Below are 14,696 nucleotides of genomic sequence, written 5' to 3' on the forward strand. Positions count from 1 at the left end.
TTCTATGCCTTTTTTGTATGATTTGTAATTGCCATTCTATTGAACTGAATTGTACTATTGATTTTAATTGATTCTAACAATGTGTGATTCCTTAACTTCAAAGGAAGGTTGGGAACAAGAGTAGTATAATTTACACCTCCACTCATTATGGAATCAAATAATCTAGGTTGAAATTTATTGCATTTGTTTACAGCGTAAAACTATTGGAAAAACAGCAACAAATTATTATTGACAGAAAATTAATTATTTCAAATGTGCATTATTCTCCAGCTGTAACCAAAAAGTGTTGATATGCCATAAAACACAGGGAACGTTTAACTTTACAAATTAAACGCATGCTTATAAAAATTCTGTAAAATAATAATTGCTAAAATCAAATGATAAGCAATTTAGAATATCAATAGATGTAGAATTGTGTAATCCAAGTAAGTGAAGATAACCATTCCAATATTACCTTGGACATAATTCCTGACAGTAAGTAAAAGAAATGAAGAAATATCTAATAGATCCTGCACTGTCCTGTCGCCACAATGTTGCATCCATGTGTTTGTTTTACAAGCATTTTATAATGGAATGTGCTCTAATGAATCCATCGCACTTGTACGCCTTTCATGTAGATACCTCCAACAAACACGTTTAGCAACAAAATCCCACTTCACCATTAAGAAACTTAGATGCCAGAAAGTCTTCCACTCTAATAGCTCCTTTCTTCAGACTTCTAGATTTTGTAATTCCCTCTCTGCTACCTGCTTCCCTGACTATACTGACATGCAGAAATTTAAATTTAATGTAAACCGACATCTCACTCATCTCCTTGCATAGTTCCCTGTTAACATAGTCCTAAATAGAAACCCCTTACGTCCAAGTGGCAATATGTTTTGTTTGGGGTAAACATGAGTGAAAAACTTACAAGCTGATTGGAAGCAACCAATGATGGATACAGTTATCCGCATGAGGCAATCAGGCTTCACTGCAGTAAAATGGATTTTGACTGTATCAGCAGTTGTACCAAATGGAATCCGGACAATATCATCTGGTCCATTGTTCTGATTTTAGAGAGAAAGACATGATACATAAATTATATAATGATTATTAAATTACAGAGAAAAGGAAGTAAGAAATTCAGACAAACAATTAATTTGATGATTTGTTTGAGAGTTTTTCTTTAAAACATAATTTATCAATATTATTAATTTTATTGCCATACTTATTTGAATACATTTTTTGTTGGTAACATTTAATACATGATTTTATTTCAAGTGTAATTTAACATACAGTTTTTGGTTTATGAAAGAACATAAAGTAATTGAAATTAAGTAAAGTAAGTTAAGATTTAATTTCATATTTTATATTTGGCTTAAATAATTTAACTTTACTATTGCACTGAGAATAATGAATTAAAAGTTATTGTATATTTTTTAATGTTTTCAAAATTAAAAAAAAACCTTTAATTACAGAAAAACCGTTCTTTAATCATCCTCATAAGAGCGCCATGATATTATTAAAAAGTGATAAATATTCTTTAGTATTTAATAGATTACTAAGATTAAAATATGATGAAAATAAATTATGATTAATTTTGAAATCCATAAGTTCCACTTAAAAAAAGTCTAAAATTTTCCAACCAATTTACATTTTGGTATTCTTATCTCATCTTATGTAGTGACTATGCTGGAAAATCATCAATATATATATATATATATATATATATATATATATATATATATATAACCATACAATCTTCCAAGCATCAGGAGTAGTTGATGCAGTAAGTATTCAAGGTGGTTGTATTGTTCATCTCAATTTTTAATCTTCACAATCGTCATCAGTAAATATGTTTTGTTATTTATTAATAACAAATGTTTATTTAACCGACATAAGTCCAGTTCAAACAGACAGAAGTATATAGAAGCCAGAAATAACTGTAAGAAAGAAATAGCGACAGCTAAGAGAGAATTTACTGAAACCACCAAAAAACGCATCGAAGCACAGAAATTAAGAGCCCATGATTTCTGGAAAATCTACAACAGTGTAGTAAATAATGGGCAATCAACAATTCCCCCACTATCCAACAATCATGAGGTTTTTTGCTAAGCAAACCAAGAAGGCTAACATGCTTGCCAGTCGGTTTGCCTCCAACTCCACACTGGATCCTGCTAACCACCCCCTCCCTGACTTTCCTTTGCAGACAGACGCCACACTAGACGATCTGAAAATCACCCCTTCTCAGGTGCATAGTATCATAAAAAATCTTGACACTTCAAAAGCATGTGGACCTGATCTCATCCCGGCTGTGCTATTAAAAAAGTGCTCCATCAAAGTAGCTCCAGTTCTCTCCAAACTTTACAAAAAATGCCTTAATGAATCTTGCTTTCCTGCCTGCTGGAAAACTGCTTCTGTGGTACCAGTTTTCAAGAATTCTGGTGAAAGAACTGACCCAGCAAATTACCGTTCCATTAGCCTCCTCCCACTTTTCACCAAAATATTTGAGACCATAATTAATCAAGCTCTAGTCCATCACCTTACAGATGCTAAACTTCTGACTGACCAAAATATAGATTTAGGCAAGCCCGTTTTACGGCAGACATCCTAACTGTAATCTCTGAGTGTATATACCATTCACTTGACAAAGCAGGGGAGGGTAGAGCGGTATTTCTAGATATATCTAAGGCTTTTGACAGGGTATGGCATGAAGGTCTTCTCAGGAAAATCAGATCATATGGTATCACTGGAAGAATACTTAACATAATTAAATCCTTCTTAGATAAGAGAAAAATCCAAATTGTCCTTGTACATCTAAACAATATGATATAAATGCGGGAGTGCCTCAGGGGTCTATCCTTGGACCTCTATTATTCCTGATATTCATAAATGACCTCCCCAACAAAATTGTCTGTGATATGGGTATATATGCTGATGATACCAGGCTCTATAACAGACACGACAGGAAAACAAATGAACACATATCTAGAGAAATGGCAGAAACACTAGAGGACAACCTCCAATCTGTAGTGGAATGGGGACAAAAATGGATGGTCACATTCAATGCTGCCAAGACTAAACTTGTTTCCTTCAATAACTACAAGAAACCTTCTCTACCACCAATAGCAATGGCCAAAGACTCTTTATCTGAAAGTACATCTTTTAAATTCCTCGGCCTAACGTTTACAGGAAACATGAGTTGGAAAAATTACATTGAGAGTATCGCCAGGACCGCTGCAAAAAAGGTAGGTTCTCTCTACTGTGCTAGAAAGCTACTAACACCCGAAAGTATCCTGTACCTCTATAAGGTCACCATTTGCCCATGTATGGAGTATTGTTGTCAGATTTGGGCTGGTGCATCTGCTACTAGTTTCTAACTCCTAGACAAGGTTCAAAAGAGAGTCGCCAACCTAATAGGTCCTGAACTGTCATCTAAGCTTTAACCTCTGTCCCATTGACGAAATGTAGCATCCCTCTGCCTGTTCTACAAGTACTTAAATGATGAATGCCCCAACGAACTGCAAGCACTTGTACACCTTGACGTAAATACCCCAATAAGCCTGACAAGCAGCAAAATCTCACCCCTTCACGGTAGAGATCTGTAGATGTAAGAGAGCCTTCTACTCCAGTAGTGTCTTCCCCAGAACCGCTAGACTTTGGAATTCCCTTCCGGGTTCCTGCTTCCCCAACTGTACTGACATGTGTAATGTGATCGAGATCTTGCTGCCCAACTTCCCACATAGTACCCCTGTAGCTTATGTCCCTGATAGTAGCCCCCTACATCAAAGTGGCAATGTGCCTTGTTTGGGGTGAAAATTTAATAAAAAAAATAAAAATAAAAATAATTAATAACTAATGTTCTAACAGAAATGAAATTGATCAGAAATGAATTGATATTGTTGATAGAAAAAATAGAATTTTAAAATATGCAATATTATACCTTTAAGATATGGTTATGAACACGTGACTTGGATGGGCATTAGAATTAAAAGTTTTAAGATATTATCGAAGATATATAGTCAACATGTCAGATGTAATCAAAATAAAAACATTGTTTAACTTTTTTAACTGATTTATTAGCAATGAAATAAGAAAATATATTAGTATTACTAATAAATATTATTAGACAAATTTACTGCTGATAGCATTATTAGCTGCCATCTTGAATTTACATTTGCTGCTGAAAGGAAAGATTTGTTTCCTTCAAAATATAATCCGCATGTGAGAAGTTTTATTTGTAAAGAAATGAAATCTAGTTGAAATTTATTATTCTTAATGACATAACTCTGCACAGAATTTTGAATAGAACTGTTTATTTAATTCATGGGTGTAGTATGCTCCTGATTAATGACCTCTTAGGACCCCTATTCAGTCATTAGCTATGATTGAATAGAGGTCCCAAGTTGCAATTGTATCTTCGTTTGCTCACACTGAGGATTGAATATTCAACCTTCAGAAGAAGGTCTTTTTTGCAACTGAATTTTTCCAATTACTTTAACCACTGTGCCAGGGGTCCTTGCAGACAATTCTAGCATGAATTTTAGGAGTCTTACAGATACACCAACACCTTCCTCTCCCTTATCTTAATATTTTATGTTCTTTTTTCTTCTGTTTTGCTTGGTTTCTATTATTTTTTTATACATCTGTTTTGCCCCGTTTTTGATGCTCTAGCTTTTAATAAACTCTCATAACCTCTATTAACTGTTTTCTTTATATGACCCAGCTATAGGATAATTTTGAAAAATTCTTTCATATATTTTTAATCGATATTTTTTCTTTTGCCTCTATCATACAATGGCATTCTTGCATTACACTTCGCTGCTCTTATGATTTTACATTTTGGTTTCCTCTCATGCGAGTGTGTGTTTATATATATTCAAACACCCGTTGCCCGGGTGTTTGAAGGTGTATGCTGAGCAAAAAATAAAAAACAAAAAAACGGTCAATTTTTTTAAATTTGACCCTTATTATGACCTCTTAACATTTATTCTTTTGGGCTCAAATCAAGTTATTCAGTTAGATCCATGTCCAAGGAACCTATATCTAAAGTTTCAAGTGTTTAGACCCAAAATTGTCGGATGAGTTTGGTAGAGTTCTCAAAGGTCAAATTGTTGAACTTTGACTCCTTAACAGCGAAATTTTTGTCCGAAAACCGATCACACAGATTTTTCAAAAATCTCAGTACCATGCATATCAAATTTCGAGTCTGCAGACTAAAAATTGACAGAGTTATTGCGTAGGGAAATGTACACACACACACAGACACGTTCACTTTTATATATATATATATATATATATATATATATATATATATATATATGTATGTATGTATGTATGTATTAGTTTATGTATCCATATGATTGCGATTATTTGTTTTGTATATAAGCATACATATACACTCATTTATCATTTTTATTTTATCTTTTTCTCGTTTTTATCTTTTATTTTTTACTAGCATTGATACCTTGCATTGCCTGGGTCAACATGAAGTTCGGTTTGGAGACAGTTGTTATACTAAGGATATTGAGCACTTTCATCGATACCGCCGCAACAATTTAAAAAATAAAAGAACGGATAAAAAGATAAAAATGTAATCAACCTAAAAAAGAAGAAGTATGTAACAACCTCCCCACCAGATATTTCGCCAGAAGGAATACAGTGAGAAGCTATATTGAGCACATTTTGTTGCCCATGCGCCATCACCCTAAATAAATGAATTAAAACAACATTTCTCTCAATCAAAATTGTAGTGAGTGCCCGTGCGACTGCAAAAAAAAAAAGGAGTTGTGACAGGCAGGCTCGAACATAGAACACAAAAGAGGAAAAGAAGAGCAAAAGTTACGGGCAAACGCTTTTGCTCACAGGATCATGAGTGCTTATCATGACATTGAAAATAAGCTTTTTAAACAGTTTTAGTTTGATACGCATGTGTGACTTGTGAAAACAACAATGCGAAAAATGACCCCACTTACAAAAAGTGGTCTAGTTGATTGCCACAGAATGAATCTTTTTTTCTAATTTTCAAATAGATGCATTCGAGGTATTATCCTTTCAAATGGTACCGGTTTCAACCTAGTCGAATGCAGATGACAAAAGTTTTTAGCACACACAAACACAAGCACACAGACGGCTTCTCTTTATATAACAATTTTTTTTTATTTTTCCTAGTTTTCTTTTTTTCTTAGTTTTTCTTTTTTATTTTCCATAGTAAGTATAATCATTAGTTAATATTCTGCTTCTGTTGGCCTGATCACTCCCTATTCAGACCTCTTTGGGTCTGCCCTTTTTTCGCCTGTACATTTAGTGCGTGTGTGTGTGTGTGGATGGGTGTTTGCATGTATATATTTGCGTATCCTTATGTACCTTTCTGTCCATATCATTTGGAATCTTTCTATTGACAGTAACCAAAACATTTTTTAAAATCTCTTAACTTATTTTATACTATCTTATTGTCTGTTTCTTTCTTTTTCTCCAGCTCATAATAGTGGTTGATGGGCAGAAATCAGGAGCTCTCAGTATTAATACTGGAGTCCCTCAGGGGTCCATCCTGGGCCCAACACTCTTCCTGATTTATATTAATGATTTTCCAAATCACATCCTTACATCATTCGTAGACATTTATGCTGACAACACTACCATCTATGGTAGCACATCAAAAACCGTAAACGACCAAGTTCTCTCTGACTCTCTTTTCTCTGATCTTGAGCACGTGGTACAATGGGGGAAGAGGTGGCTGGTTGCTTTTAATGCATCTAAAACCAAGCTTCTATCTTTATACCATCAACGCTCTGATGCCCAGCTGTCATCAATTTAAATGAATGGCTCTCATCTTGGGGACCCCTCATGTTTTGACAAGCTTCTGGGCTTGAACTTTACTCCCAATATGAAATGGAACACGTATATCAAATTCATTGCCAAAGTCACTGGAAAAATGGTGGGATATTTCTACCACTCCAGTAGATATCTCACTCCTGATGCAATTCTCTACCTATATAAAAGCCAGGTTCGGCCAATGATGGAGTACTGTTGCCACTTCTGGGCAGGAGCTGCTAGAAGCAGCTTAACCTACCTTGACAGAGTTCAAAATAGACTTTGTAGCTTAGTGGGGGATTCCCTTTTCTCTTTCCTACAACCTCTTTCCCACAGAAGAGCCGTTGCAAGCCTTTGTGGTTTCAAAATATAATTCGCATATGAGAATTATAGTGACTGCAATATGAAGGACAAATTGCGGAGGAGAATAAGTTGGGTGTTTGGCAATGAAAACAATACGTCAGAAGTTAAATTGTGCTAATAACACGAATAACATCGGAATGATGTCAATTTCTTCTTTTATATTTTTAGATTATTATTTTAGAAAGAAAAATAGTTGATGCGACCATGTTGAGAGCCAAACTATTTGAGAGTTAGAATCGTCATATTATAAAGAAGTTTCAGTTATGATGCAAAATTTGCATTTTTACGGTTGGATCGGCATGTTTTGGAAAGTTGTTTCTACAATTCAAGTGTCAGATATTTTAAAAATTATCATCATCGTATTATGGAAGATTTTAAATAAGGATTTGATTTGCTTCCAGCCATGCATGGAGGACTAGTTGTATTTGTCTGTGTAGTGAGGGCTAGTTAAGTTTAGCTATGTAGGAGTCACTAGAGATATAAAGTCTATATGATGTGAAGTGATTTTCAAATACATGGGGAAGAGGGGTTCAAAATATAATTTGCATATGAGAGGAGTGACTGTGATAAGAAGGACGAATAGTGGGAGGAAAGTGAGTTGAATGTTTGAGAGCAATGACAACACAAGAAGTTTAGAAGTCGTGCTAATAATGTGAATGTCACGGGAATGCTGGCAATCTTATTTTTTTCTTTTTAGATTACAATTTTTTTGCCTTTCCCTGAAGACACTAAAAGATTTGAATTTTATACATGTGATTTAAATTTCATATAAATAGGATATATTTTAAGTTTACAGAAGTTATGCTCTCATAGCCCCTTAGAGATTTGGGTACACTTCCATTGTTTTGACATATATGCTTTTAATGAGAATATACTTTTAGATTTTATATGCAATCTTTAATTTTTCATTCTATATAGAACACACAAACACACATAGACATTGATATATATATATATATATATATATATATATATATAGTAATTGTCTGTATTTTTGAGATGAGGTGTTTTCATTGATTGAGATTGTCGGACTGACTTCCTCATCTTGGTTGTTATTGTCACAACGTTTCAGAGGGCAAAACGGCCGAAACGTTGTGACAATAACAACCAAGATGAGGAAGTCAGTCCGACAATCTCAATCAATATATATATATATATATATATATATATATATATATATATATATATACCATATATTTCTGTGTATAAGACAACCCTTAAAGTTAAAAAATAATCTTTAAAAACCCATATTTCATAAAATACCGGGTGTTGCAATCTCTAACCTAGGCTAAACAAACATGGATCTGTGATTTAGCAGATGTCTTATACAACCAATATATGATAAATTTATTAAAATTTGCTCCAATATTGTATCTCGTCTTATCTGACAGTCGCCTTATATGGCGAAATATATGGTGTCTCGTATATATATATATATATATATATATATATATATATATATATATATATATATATATATGAGGAGAAAGTAAGAGAGAGAAATAAGTATATGTGTATTTCCTACCTTTAATCGCATCATCTTTCCTGTATCACTTCCAAGAAGATAGACATCATATTTTCCAACATCTCTTGCCTTTGGTAATTGTACAGTGGCTCCATAAATGAGAGCATCACCTACAAAGATGCTGACTGTCTTTTTCTTATCTCCAGATTCAGGTGTCCATCCTTTTCCACCTGGTCGGATAGCAGCTTTATGTTCTTCATTACTGGACACATCAATATCCCAGTTTCTCACCAAGGAAGAATCAGCTAAGCCATCTTGTTTTACACACAAAGAAGCTGAAAGAAAATGATATACATTTTAATTATTTATAGATCAGTGTGCCATACAGTTGCTATGTAAAAAATGATGGCATATTTTTCACGACTTCACAAAACACAGTACAGACCAATTAGTCTCCTGTGTGTCATGAGTAAGTTGCCGGAATCCATGTTAAATAGAAAAGTAGTCAACCACCTCATCAAAAATAATCTTCCTAGTGACATGCAATATGGTTTCCGTTCTGCTAGATCTACAGCAGATGTGCTAACGGTTATATCTCATAGAATTAGTGAATCTCTTGATGGAGGCTTCCTTTCTAGGACAATTAATAGGGTATGGCATACTTCATAAAATCTACAATTTGACTGTCTTCAAGTCCAATGTAAACAAGTTCTTGATGAACCGTCCCCCTAAGTAATCCAATTTACAAAATTTCCACTACTTATGTTTACTATTCTATAATCGCAATGACTAATGTATACTCATTAACCCTTATCCTCGAGTGGCCTCAGGGCCTTGATAAGTGGTGATTCCTATGTCAAAAAAACCAAAAAAAAAACACTTAAAACATTTTAATAATTAAACTCTCTTTGAAAAACCCATTCATGCCTTGTTCACTAAAACATTAATACTTCTAGTTAGCTGCTACTGATATTTGTATGATGGGAAATATACTGATACACATTACATTTTGCTTGAATACTGAATTACCTCCCTTAGTAATGCACATGATTATGCACACACACACACACACATATAGATATAGTAAAGAAGAAACATAACCTATCATTTTATTATAGGAAATTTCTCTTGAATATATACTGAGTTATTATCCTTATTATTTATTTAAATGTTTATACATATACAGCCATGATCAAAATTATGGAGCACCTACAAAAAAACTTATATAATTAAAAGTTAAGAATTGTACAGTGAACAGTTGAGAGCAAATGTAAAATATTTAACAGTAGATTGTAGTATTTATTAGCTTTAAAGCCTCTTTCCCGAGTTTTAGCTGAGTTTCATACTAAATTCATTCCAATATTCGAAATGATTTATTGTCATACTAAAAGTTGTTTCTTATTTTTCAAGTAATATTTGATTCCTGCCAGTGCTATAATAGTATATTTATTTGAAAATGCCTCCAAAGAAACAGCATGCAGAGATTAAAAGAACACAAATTGTTACTTTATCTAATGAAGGATATTCTCAGGTAGAAATTGCCAGGAAGATGGAATGTTCAATGAAGTGATTTCAAACAACGATTAAAAAAAGTACAAGGAAACAAAGTCTTTCAAAAACAGAAAAAAAAAACAAGGCTGTAAAAAGTCTACAACCGTCAGGGAATAAAAGCATCTTTGAAAAGAGCATCTCTTGCAGATAGGAAGAAAAGTTCTTCAGAGCTCACTACTGAACTTAGAGAAGATGCAAACAAAAATATATCAGCTTGAACAGTGCTAAAAAGTAGAAGTAGGATTAAAAGGATGCAAAGCAAAGAAGAAGTCATATTTGTCTTAGGCCAACAAGAAAAAAGGAATTTGCAAAAAACATGAAAATTGGACACCTGATGATTGGGCCAAAATGTCTGATGAAAGTAACTTTCAGGTAAGTTAACAGCTTCCATTTCCTAAACTTTGAAAGAAACAATTAAAATTTGTATGTGAATACACATCCATATCATCTAGTTAAAAGTTGTAGCACATTCTCATTTTTTCATTAGATTTTTGCTATCCCTGGAGCAGTTTCTATTTACCACAGGGAAGGAGAAGCATTTAATCCTGATTATGTGGTTCCAACTGTCAAATTTGAAGGAGGAAGCGTAATGGTTTGGGGCTGTATGGCTTTGTAGACACTGGACTGTTGTACATATGTGAGAACAGAATGAACTCCACAATTTATACTAACATGCCGGATCAGGTTTACTAAATCTCGTTGACTAAAATATTTAATAATAACATTCCAAGTGATGTAATCTTCCAACAAGACAATGTCCCATGCCATGTTTCAAGAAAAAAAAGTGACGGAGTTGCCCTCTCAATCTCCAGATTTAAATCCCATTGAAACTTTGTGGTCCCATCTAGAGAAAAGAGTGAAAATGCACAAATGTTCATCAAAAAGGAATTAGAGGCAAAACTTCATGAAGAGTGTCAGAAAATAAATCTTACCACCTGCAACAATTTAGCCAATAAAATGCAAAAACGAATACAAGCTGTTATAAAGGCAAAAGAAGGACATGCAAAATATTAATCATTATTAAAATTGATTTAGTAATGTTTGAATCATAATTTCGATTTTTCATTAATGTTTGTAGAGGACTAAATCCTAATCCGTTACAAAATAAAATAATGAAACGAATGAAATGAAGGAAACAATAACTCAATTGCGGGATGAAATAAACATGTCGCTTATTTTCTGTTGAAAATAAAAATGGTTTAGGTGTAACACGTGTTCATCCAGGTGTTGACGATTACATGCGTGGAAAAGAAAGAAATGAAGTCGAGGGCGAGAAATGGCCGTCCCGCACGTAGAAAGGAAAATAGAAAGGGAGTGTTTGCCTCAGAAAAACCGTGCGTTCATGATAGCAGTCGTCCACGTGGAAAAGTCTTCAAACCGAGAGCTATGGACGCCGAACTTGCCTGGTTGACGAAACCAGGTAAAAGGGAAGAAAGAGAAAGTTGAATAGTGTCGTGGATTTTTATATCAGGGTGAGTGTTCTGGCTGCGCATGTCTGGAATTCCTTTCAGGGGAAGTAACGTTTCGCATGTGTGCGTACTTGTGCGCGTATGTGTGCGTATATGTGTGTACGTTAGCGTGTGAGTGTGTGTGTGCATGAATGTGAGTGGATATACATGAACATGAATATATGTACGTGTCTGTGCGTATCTGCGTGCATACATGTGGGTGTATGTATGAGGATGTGTGTGTGTGTGTGTGTGTGTGTGTGTGTGTGTGTGTGTGTGTGTGTGTGTGTGTGTGTGTGTGTGTGTGTGTGTGCGTATGTGAGTGCGCACATGTGGGTGTGTATATGTGAGGGAAAACATGTTCGAACATGTTCCATAATTTTGACTATGGTCGTATGCATTGAAACAGAAACACAATAAATATTGTGTAATTAGAGATTAAATAAATTTTTTTTTCAGAAAAAAATATGGAAATAAATATGAAATAATCAATGCTGACTAACCTGTTTCAGTTGAAGGTTTTGGTGTCGTAACAGCTGAAAAAATACATAAAATAAGTAGATATTTTTATCTTATGAAATGATATTTTTTTTATTAATTTCAACCTGTATCTATTTTAATATTTTAAATAAGGTGTGTAAATTAAATAGTTTAATACAAAAAGTTAATGAAGAAATTCTTAGTACACATGTATTTAGATGTAACGATGTCATATAAAATTATATCAAATGGCTTTTGATTTTTGAACAAAATAAATGAAATATTATACTTACTTGTTGGAGCTGGTGTAGTTGCTATAAAAATTAGAAAGATATATATAGCTTAAACATTAGAATTTATTTCAGACAACATATTATCACACTACATTTTAGTTGACACATTTAATTTTGTTGAAATTATTAATTTAGAAAATAGAGCTAGCATTAAACATAGAAAATCCTAAAGAGAAAACTAAGACTTATACAAGAGTTGGGATCATGCCACCAAAAGAGGGACTATTTCTTACAGATGTCACCAAAACAGTTTTGCTAACAATTTTAGCAATCATTAAAGGCTGAATTTGTAAATATTTTCACACGTATTTAACTGCCCACTAACTTGGCATTCAAAGGTACTTAATTTTCTTTAATTCTTGTGTTCATTACCGGTGTTCTAGAGATAAAATGCTAACCTAAGCTTGTCAATCTTGTGATGAGCAGTAATTATCATTTCCTACACTGACGATTGCGTAAGAATGAAACACTAGTTTTTGTAAGTATAGAAATAATTGTTAATATATATTAAAAAAATATATTGTTAATATATATTTACAAAAATATTATATATATATATCTATATCTATCTATATATCTATAAAAGTGAAAATGTCTGTGTGTATGTGTGTGTGTGTGTGTGTGTGTGTGTGTGTGTGTGTGTGTGTGTGTGTGTGTGTGTGTGTGTGTGTGTATACATTTCCCTACCAAATAACTTTGTCAATTTCCGGTCTACAGACTCGAGATTTGACATAAGAGGTATTGAGTTTTGGGAAAATCGTTTTAATCCGTTTTCGGCCAGAAATTTGACTGTCAAGGGGTTAAAGTTCGACGAGTTGACTTTTGAAAACTCTACCAAACTCCTCCATCAATTCTGGGTCTAAACACTTGAAATTTAAAATGTAGGTTATTTGGACATGGATCTAACTTTATAATTTAATTTAAGAACCCCAAAAATAAATGTAAAGGGTTCAAAATTGGGGTTAAAGTAAAAAAAAAAAATTGATCTCTGCGGTCTCTACTAAATTACTCAGCCAGTTTCTGGTCTAAACATTTGAAATGTTACAGAAAAGCTATTCAGAGATAGGGCAAGCTTTTTAATCGGTTTGGGTTGAAAAATTGAGCTGCCAAAGATTTGACCTTTGCGGTGTCTAGCAAACTATTCAGCCAATTTTGTGTCTAAACATTTGAAATTTATACTTAACAAGTATTCAGACATTTGGCAAGCATTTTAATCAGTTTTGGGGCGAAAATTTTGCTGCCAAAGGTCAAAGTTGAAAGGGTTGATCTTTGCAGATTCTACCAAATTCCTTTGCCTACTTTGAGTCTAAAGACTTAAAATTTTAAATGTAGGTAACTTGGATATGGGTAAAATTTTGCGTTTTCATTTGAGACCATAATAATAAATGTTAAGGGGTCAAAATACGGGTAAAATGTAAAATAGATTGACTTCTTTGGTCTCTACGAAATTAATCAGACAAATTTTGGTCTAAACATTTGAAATCTTACATAAAATGTATTCACACGTAGGGAAAGTTATGAACAGAACATAGGGCCAAGCAAAGCCGGGCAGAAATGCAAGTAGTAAATGAGCTTGGTGCTGAGAGTAATAGTAAATTAATAGCAAATAATTTTGGGTTCGAGATTAATAGTGAATTATTAATAAATAAGTTTGGAGTTGAGAACAATAGTAAATTAATAGCAAATAATATTCGGTTTGAGATCAGTAGTGAATTAATAGTAAATATGTTTTGATTTAAGAGTAATAGTAAATTTGTATCAAATAATTTTGGGTTTCAGATTAATAGGGGATTATTCGTAAATAAGTTTGGAGTTGAGAACAATAGTAAATTAATGGCAAATATTTTATGGGTTTGAGATTAATAATGAAGTAATCTATCTATCTATCTATCTATCTATCTATCTATCTATCTATCCATAAAAGTGAACGTGTCTGTGTGTCTGTCTGTCTGTCTATTTGTCTGTCTGTCTGGGTACATTTCCCTATGCAATAACTCTGTTAATTGTTAGTCTACAGACTCGAAATTTGATATACATGGTACTGAGATTTGGGAAAATCTACGTAATTGGCTTTCGGCCAGAAATTTGGCTGTTAAGGGGTCAAAGTTTAATGATTTGACCTTTGAGAACTCTACCAAACTCATTCGACAATTTTGGGTCTAAACACTTAAAATTTTAGATATAGATTCCTTGAACATGGATCTAACTTAATAACTTAGTTTGAGTCCAAAACAATAAATGTTAAGGGGTCATAATCGGGATCAAAGTTTAAAAAATTGACCGTTTTTTTTTTTTTTTGCTCAG

General features: G+C 33.4%; 1 protein-coding gene across 1 annotated transcript in view; it reads right to left on the reverse strand.

Annotated features, from left to right (window-relative positions):
- The window catches only part of LOC145292232 (uncharacterized), a 351,246-nt gene that overhangs the window by 236,666 nt on the left and 99,884 nt on the right, over positions 1-14,696 (reverse strand). Inside the window, exons 39-42 of the mRNA XM_080138555.1 lie at positions 12,393-12,413; positions 12,123-12,155; positions 8,681-8,955; positions 911-1,046 (exon numbers count right to left, since the gene is read on the reverse strand). Coding sequence (XP_079994681.1) covers positions 911-1,046; positions 8,681-8,955; positions 12,123-12,155; positions 12,393-12,413 — 465 coding nt within the window. The remainder of the gene's footprint in view (positions 1-910; positions 1,047-8,680; positions 8,956-12,122; positions 12,156-12,392; positions 12,414-14,696) is intronic.

Source organism: Euprymna scolopes, chromosome 13 (assembly GCF_053919585.1).
Source record: "Euprymna scolopes isolate OS-2025 chromosome 13, ASM5391958v1, whole genome shotgun sequence".
Taxonomy (NCBI): domain Eukaryota; kingdom Metazoa; phylum Mollusca; class Cephalopoda; order Sepiida; family Sepiolidae; genus Euprymna; species Euprymna scolopes.